This window comes from Lolium perenne, chromosome 3 (genome assembly GCF_019359855.2).
Source record: "Lolium perenne isolate Kyuss_39 chromosome 3, Kyuss_2.0, whole genome shotgun sequence".
NCBI lineage: Eukaryota > Viridiplantae > Streptophyta > Magnoliopsida > Poales > Poaceae > Lolium > Lolium perenne.
Genome location: NC_067246.2, coordinates 341,214,701 through 341,223,396, shown reverse-complemented (window position 1 = coordinate 341,223,396; position 8,696 = coordinate 341,214,701). Strand labels below are relative to the sequence as shown.

The following is an 8,696-nucleotide window of genomic DNA, read 5'->3' as shown; positions in this document are numbered from 1 at the left end:
TTACTATGCAACATTGTCATTTCCAAGTAAAAACCCCTAGTCTATGAAAGCCTGAACACGTGCTTTCGTTCTTGTGGAATAAGAAGCCCTCGTACCTTACTGAAAGGAAAATCGTAATTTTTCGTCAGGTATTTGACCAAATAGGATCGTCCAGTTCCTATAGAACCTATCACTAAAATACCCGATAGGGCTAAGCGGAACGAAAAGGGTTTTCCATGAGTAAGTGATTGTCTGATAATGAGCAAGGAATATAGGTCTTTCTGCTAAAGGGGATCTATTAAACTCATAATTCATTGGATCCTTGTTATCAATGCCAACTAGGTATCATAAGTAAATGGATCCCGGTTGTTCAATCCTTTGATAACCAAGGTCATTCTTTGCTAAAGAGAAATGATCACTATGAGTCAGATTCAATAGAATTGGATCCATTCCAAATAGCAAGAATTAGGATTCTTGATCCCTCTCAATCTCTCTTTCAATTCGAGGATCCAGAGAGGTGTTTTCATAGTCATCTCCTAATATTTTCGATTTCATTTTTCTATGATATGCCTTTCTATATGAAAATTTGTTATTTACGATGTACGATGATCCCTGTTAAGCATCCATGGCTGAATGGTTAAAGCGCCCAACTCATAATTGGTAAATTTGCGGGTTCAATTCCTGCTGGATGCACGCGAACGGGAACGTTCCATAAGTCTATTGGAACTGGTTCTCTATCCATGGAATCTCATCCATCATCCATACATAACGAATTGGTATGGTATATTCATACCATAACATAAGAACAATAAGAACTCGAATTCTTATCGATACTGGAACTCAGAGCATAGGAGGGAAAGTCGATTTATGGATGGAATCAAATACGCAGTATTTACAGAAAAAAGTCTTCGTTTATTGGGAAAGAATCAATATACTTTTAATGTCGAATCGGGATTCACTAAGACAGAAATAAAGCATTGGGTCTGGGTGCAGACGCATTTTTCGACCGGAGATGCCCTTACATTGAATTTTTTGAAATGATGTGCCAGTAGAGAGTAGAGTAGTGTCCACCATCTAGAATAAAACTGCACGAATAAACTAGGATCATTCAGCCAAAATCTGATGCGCCAGCGGATCTTGCTACTCAAAACCTCTTGTGTCAAATGACTTGCCCAAGCTACATTTTCCACTTGATGATCACATGCAAGGGAAAGAAGAAAACAGAGGCATATTTTCCCCTAGTTCTAGAGTTCAAGTAGCGCCCTACTAGTTTTTGGTGTCCTCCGCTGCTTCCTGCTCGACTGCTCGTGGCGGACGAGCGATGCGACTGAGAAGCCCAAGGTCCACCTCCTCAGCACACCCGGCGGCGCCAAGGCCGTGGACGAGGCCATACAAGGCGGAGACGAGCGTGCCCGAGTCCGCGTCCGAGTCCGACCAGCACGTCCAATCCGCGACCGGCTCGTCCCTGCCGTGGATGACCAAGCAGGCCACCTCGTCGGCGGTCTGGTGGAAGAACTCGGCGGCGCCGAGGTCGTGGACGAGGCCGCACGACGCGCAGACGAGCGCGCCCGAGTCGGGGTCCGTGACCACCGGGCCGTCGAGGCACGACCAGCACGCCGTCGAATCCGCCGTCGCCAGCGGGCCCGGCGGTGGCGGTGGGGTGGCCAGGCTCGGACCAGGGCGACGACGGACTGAGGCTGAGGGTGACGAAGTGGTGCGGGGCTTCCGCTTCGACGACTTGGGGGCGCGGGGGGCGAAACGGCGTGGGGGGTCGGTTCGACGACCACCTGAGGCGGCGGTGGAGGAAACGGCGGCGTTGGGATTCGGTCCGACGGCCGGTGGCGCTCCGAGCACGCGCTCTGTCGTCGTCGTCGGCGGGAATATCAACCCCATCCTGGACCTTGACGTGCGCCTCCGGCGGCGGGCTTTATTTGCTGCAACACTAAACTGGGGCAGCTAAGAGCATGTCTAACAGGCCCCGTATAACCCGTCCACCCCGTAAAATTCCGGCGGGATACGGGGCAGGCGCAAGTTGGGCCGTCTAGCAGGCCCCGTATTCGGGCCGGCCCGTTTCGGCGGAATACAGGGCCCAGGAAATCGGTCCCGTCGCCCCCTACTTATACTGGGCGCAGGTGCGAGTGAGGGTCGTGCGCCGCCGCCTCCTCCATCCTTCTCCGGCGACAAATTACTCGCTCCCCCGCGCCGCATTCCACCCTAGCTCCGGCATGGACTCCCACCGCCGCAGTACCGCGTCGCCGGCGAGCGGATCGAAGCGATCCCGCTCGCCGGACACCGTAGAGGAGGCGTGGCGGCTCAAGTGCAAGAGGTCCGCCGCCGGGAGCCGCCGCGCGGCGTGCCGGTACGCCGGCGCGCTGTACGTGCCGGATTCGCTCCGGGAGTACGCCGCCGGTGGGCGGTGGTACCGACAAGACCCGCCGCTCCAGCCGATGAGCGGCGGAGCCTTCGAGAAGTGGCTCGCCGAGTGGCAGCGTGACCGCGCGTCCAAGGCGGCATGGGCGGCGACCATCGGCAGCACCAGCGGCGGAGGAAGCGGAGGCGGCGAGGAGGAAGAGGAGGCGGCAGAGGAGGAGGCGGCCTTCCGGCGTGCGGTGGCCGAATCCGAGGCGGATGCCGCCGAGAAAGCTCGGGCGGAGGCAGAGGAGGAGGCGGCGGCCATCTCCGCCGTCCGGGAGTTCGAGGCGCGGGAGGCGCAGGAGGCGGCCTCCATCGCCTTCATCCCCTACGTCATCCTTGATGAGTAGATGTAGGATAGTTGTAGTATGATCCGTAGTATGATCGAAATGTATGTATGATCCGTAGTATGATCAATGAAGATGAACTTCCCGAGGTTTTTATTTTTGAAAATACGGGGCGAAATACCGGGTCTGCTAGACGGAATGGCTCTTCCGTTAGCAGTTTTTCGATACGAGGCGAAATGCGAGCGTTATACGGGGCAGCGAAATACGGGGCCTGTTAGACATGCTCTAAGTGTAGTATATATACGCCGATTACGTACGTGAGTAACTTGCGCGGCGCGTATATATTGCTTTGGTCTGGTGCTTGCATACTGCCCGTACGTGAGAGGGAAAGAATAGTCCGCATACGGCCGGCCGGTGACACGACGCCACAGGCCATGGCAACCAAAGGACAGACGGTAGGTCGCGAGGGGACAAGAGGGAGATATAGCCGTATAGGCATATGTACGCACGTAGCCAGAAAAGTGCAGGCAGCGCCGAGATCGGTCGATGCCCGGGCCCCTCCCGTTTGTTCCCTAGCTTTCAGCTTTCTCCGGTCTGAAGAAGTTTCTCCCCGTCGAGATGATCAGCGGGACGAGATCGAGGGGGCCAGCATTGACAAGGCCTGTGAGGTCTACCGCCGACTCTAGAAGTATATGATGTGTTTGCAGAGATGATGATTGTATCCTCTGCATCAATTGCAACAAATACTACTACGTGAGATCATAACAGAATCTGGTTCCTAATCTTAACTCACGTGATCTCAGCGGTGTCGCTCAAACCACTCAGTTAAATAGGGACTTGAAGAGCACGGACCGATGGCCACTTGGACAAGGGTTTTCTGGTCGTGCCAGATGATCATGTTTCAGGCCCAGTCATTGTCCGTCTACCTATGTGCTTTCACGAGGAACATATCACAGCAAGAGAATTGCCGCCACGTACAGAAAAAACTATTGCACATGGATCTGCAGAAAGTTAGCGCCATGAGAGTTTTGTTTCTTCAGGTAGTGCTAGTGAAGGATAAGCAAACGGGAGGAGTAGCCAAATTAAGGTGGATAGCAGAATACAGACGATCATTGGTACCAGAAGTTTTAGTTTCAGAAAGCATGCAAGCCCACATCTCCTTCATAAATGGCAAATGCCAGAGAAAAAACTAAAAAGAAGTTAGAAACTGAATTGGTAGCATTTCTGTTTCACACATAACAAAGAAGCTCCAGCCAGCATGTAAGTATGTAAATGACAACTTAAAAGGAGCATGGAGGTAACGCTGAACTGTCCCATCCAGAACAAAAACTCCATTAACAAAACTCATTCAGCTAAAATTTGATCCAGCCAACAGAATCTCCTTATGGCTGTTAAAGAAAATCTATAGCTCCTTCGCATGCAGCGCACCCTACTTGCTGTTGCTCTCCTCCGCTGCTTCCTGCTCGTACCGGCGTTTGAACTTTGCTATCTGTCCCAGGCTCTGTGCCATCTGGCGCTTCGCCCTCATGTGGTACACCTTGCCGGTGTGGTTCACCTTGGTCATCATCACGTTGATCAGCCTGCCGCTCTGTGTCACGTACGAGATCCACTGCATCTGAGGGTGTAGTCCCTTCCTCATCCTTCCGACCTGGAACCAGGGTGCAAGGTTAACTAACAAAAGAGATTTAATACATATCTGTTATCAGATTTCCAGATGTTAACCCTGAAAGAAACATCCGCTTCCTCAACAGAAACATGGAAGATTAAAAATCATGATCAACATTCACCAAGATGAAAGTGGGACTTTGCCATTATCAGTCGATCATAACAAGTATACCAAGTTTCCAGTATAGTAAGAGTAACACAATCGCCCAAAAGGTTTGGTTGTATGATAGCTAAAAAATTATAAACGGTGGAACTTTAAATACTTGACTGGTCACTAGAACACTTGGTCAAAGAAACATGACTTCCCGCAGATACATAGCCATTCTAGTAGAATCGAACGAAACTAAAATCCAATCTGTCATTACTAATCAGTCATTCTGAACTCAAGAATATAAAACTTGCAGCAAAGATTGTACTCAGATGTGCTGGAAGGGAGATCTCCATTAAAATAATTTAAACCATCAAACTAACATACTGAGATTACTGAATAAAGTAATAATAATAAATCACTTCAAATACAGCTCAAGTATCATGCAAGTTGATAGCCCAATAGGCAGGGCAAAGTCAAATTTTATTTGAACCGCACAAAATATACACACTGCAGCTTACTACTCATAGGGGTGGGAACGGATCAGATAGTGCACTTTTACTTCTTTCAAATTGATCTTGTCAAATATGGGTCTTGTCAAACAAGGATTGGATCTTAGTCGAATGTGAGTACAGATTGAATGTTCGCTCAATTAGACACAAATATGAACATCTCACAACTTGAACGCCAGACATGGACCACAAATAACTAGATAACAGGTGTGTCTATGAAAGTTTACTGTATATGGATTTCAATTACAGAACTTTGGGAATTTTCATAAATAATAAACCTTCAATATTTTCCAGTCTAATGTACAGTGCTACACAGATTCAGGTTTGTCAGACACAAAAAAATACACACACAGCACACGTTAATAAATTTGCCCTTTTTGGTCACATCACTCTAGAACGACACTGACAAATAACAAGAGCATATTTGGAATTGGTGGAAGTATCTATTATAAGTGTGATGATGGTCTTAGTCATTTCTTGCCATCCTGGTGGGCCTTGTCTGCACACGTTAGGGAAGGCAGAGATGACCACATACACAGTGCTGCAACGATCAGAATTGACGAACTGGCATCAAAGAAAATGCTCCTTGGATCGTAGCAGTTAAGGAATAATCAAGCAAATGGGGAAAATAAAGAACCAAACTACCAGCCCGGCTCCAAAGTGGTTGACTCTTAGACTTGCTTTCCCAGTTTTCCTTGCCTCCACAGAAAAGGCAAAAAACAATAGCAGACATTATCCAAAGGCTGCATAATACCAGTGATTGTGAAAAAGAATTGCTTGGTGACCTCAGCCAAACGCTGAACACCACCTGTTCCAACTTGGAAGGAAAGAGACAATCACATGTCCTACGTGTAGAGCACCGGCATGGAACCCACGGATATGACGAGGTTGTGCGAGTTGTGTGAATAGGGTGACGTGCTCGCGTTTGAGCCTCTATCGAGTGGAGGTAGGGTGTGGTTGGAGCACTATGAGATAGGATTTCACTTTGCATACTCGAGGGGTCAGAATTGCTAAAACAGGCAACTTCATGCTTAATAGAAGATGAGTAGTGCCCAATCAAGCCAGAAACATTCTGCATTTCACCAATTTGAACTTAATTAAATGGCTTAGCCAAAAGTACAATGCTCTAGTTGTCAGATTGGATAGAGAAGGAAAACTAGAGAGAGTAGATAACAAGCAGGCTAAGAGGAATAGTAAAACATCTATCTATTCTCTACACAAAAGCACAACACGTACACATGGAAATGTTCCATGCCTCCCAGTAATCAAGGACTAGTTAATGAAAAGGCAGAAATCAAGAACCAAGTTACCAACATGGCTCCAATGTGATCAATTTTAGACTTGCCTTTGCAGTTTCTTTGCTTTGACAGAAAAAAATTAAGGAAATACTCCCTCCGATTCATATTAATTGACTTCAATATGGATGTATCTAAAACTAAAATGTGTCTAGATACATCCATATTAGAGTCAATTAATATGCATCTATCTATCCTCTACACAAATTCACAGCACATACGCATGGATCTGAACCAAGTTCACATTTATACTTATTAGCTTAACACTAGGTAGCACACATAAGAATGGAAAACTTCAAACGGAGGCCAAGCTACACGTAGCCCTTTATTTTCAAACACTCAGGATTCATATTTCAAAATTTTAAAAAATCTGAATCAAAATTCTAAAGATAGCCAATGTTGTATATGTAAAATCTCAATACAAACTACTTTATATTCTAGCCTACACAAAAATGACAAATTCTGACAAATTTTATAGTGAATAGTACACATTTCAAGACTACTAATTTTGTCAGATTTGTCAATTTCGTGCAGCCTATAAAACAAATCAGTTTGCATTGAGATTTTGCACCATTGTAGCATACATCATTAGCTACCACTAGGATTTTTTGAAACTTTGAAATACGAATTTTGAGTCTTTGAAAATAAAGAGCTACATGTAGCTCGGTCTCCAAAACACCACTCACATAAGATGATAAGAATACCACATACACTTGGGAGAATAGATAAGATCTAGCATCTACCCTACACAGCAGCATTGCGATATCTTATCAGCTACGCCACATTTTCCATAATCAACACACTAAGGGCATTTCTAGCGGCCCGGCGCATTTTGGATACGATTTGTGTCCGTTTGCGTCGGACCACGAACACGAAAATGACTCTTTTCAACTTGTCTGTATGCGTCTGCCTCTACCCCAGCGGTAGTACCCTTTTTTTTACCACAAAGGGCAGACCAGTATGAACCATGCATTAATTAGAGAGGAGAGAAGGGAAGATACCTTTTGTGTTGCCAGAAGTGACTAGCACATAGGCCATGCATTAATTAGGGAGGAGAGATAGGGGTTAGTCGGGCCATAGGGACGCGCATCCCTATGGCCCGACTAACCCCTATCTCTCCTCCCTAATTAATGCATGGCCCATGCTATTAGCCACACAAAAGACATCTTCCCTCTCTCTCCTCACTAATTAATGCATGCCCCAGACTAGACTGCCCTTTGCGGCAAAAAAAAAGGCAGTACCGCTAGGACAGGAGCAGACGCATATGGACAAGTTGTAAAAAAAAGAGCCATTTCCATGTCCGCGGTCCGGCACAAACGGACCGAACGGACACAAATCGTGTCCGAAATGCATCGGGCCGCTAGAGATGCCCTACGGATCTTCGAATTCAATGGTCCGAATTTTCTTCATATTGCGTAAAAAAAGCAGGATGAAACAAATAAATCTCACGGCATACATCTCGGACCACCCTGAATACTGCATGAGGACAACAAAGAGAATTATGCTGGCACGCAACGGAATAGGTCTAAGGAAACTCAGTGGCCAGTCTAAGGCACAACGATTGCTTGCAATCAGAGACTCTTGAGAATGCTGAATACATAGGTACAGAGGCCAGATGACCATGCCATAACCAAATGAACTGGAACGGAAGCTGAACTAGCACCGTAAAGGTTCGAACACATGAACCAGAGACATCCCAAACCACATGGCACGGGCCTAGACAGCACTGGCGAATTATTGAATTGACGTTCTGGAACAATCAGTAGCAATTTTTCTACTATGAAAACGGTAGAACATGATATATCGATCACATAGCAAGAGCACGTTGTTAGCCAGACGACCGCCGCCGCCGACCAAACCCTAAATCAATAAGGACAGACAGCCCTATCACCCAGACCGAGCGCCACAGAGAGCAGGGGAGGAGGAACCGAGAGACCAACCCGATTCGTGGAAGCAGGCGAGGCGGAGGCGGAGGCGCGCGGGTGGCCGCGGCACGGACGCGCGAACGACGCGAGCGCGGCTAGGCTTCGCCGCTGGGGATGTTTTGGCGCGGGCAGGCGGCTACAAGAGCGGACTCTCGCCGGCCGTCGTCGGAGGCGGCGGCGTCTGGTTGTGGGGTGGGAAGGAAGAGAAAGGGGATCTGTGGAGAGGGCTGAAACTGCTTGAGTGTTTTAAATAGTACAAGATTTATTTATTTTCTAAATTAATACCCCTCCGTTCTAAAATAAGTGTCGCAGCGTTTCTCAAAGATCTACGGTAATTATTTTCTCAATAAATCTGTTTAATTTCTATTCATTTATTTGTGTGGTTTGCTAACCAACAGAAATTTGCATCTAAAGGTATAATAGAGGCACCCTCATCAGGCCTCTAGGTAAATTAGATTTGACTGTCCATTAGATTTTACCCGCATGAATCTGGATCGTTGGTTTTTTACACCGCGCGGTATAAAATGAGCAAC

General features: G+C 47.2%; 1 protein-coding gene across 1 annotated transcript; it reads right to left on the bottom strand.

Annotated features, from left to right (window-relative positions):
• Nucleotides 1-3,868: 3,868 nt before the first annotated feature.
• Nucleotides 3,869-8,310, bottom strand: LOC127346011 (uncharacterized). The gene is made up of 2 exons (XM_051372544.2): nucleotides 8,179-8,310; nucleotides 3,869-4,326 (listed from the first exon to the last, which is right to left on the bottom strand). The coding sequence occupies exon 2, from the start codon at nucleotides 4,315-4,317 to the stop codon at nucleotides 4,108-4,110; it is 210 nt and encodes a 69-aa protein (XP_051228504.1). The 5' UTR covers nucleotides 4,318-4,326; nucleotides 8,179-8,310; the 3' UTR covers nucleotides 3,869-4,107.
• Nucleotides 8,311-8,696: the final 386 nt, after the last annotated feature.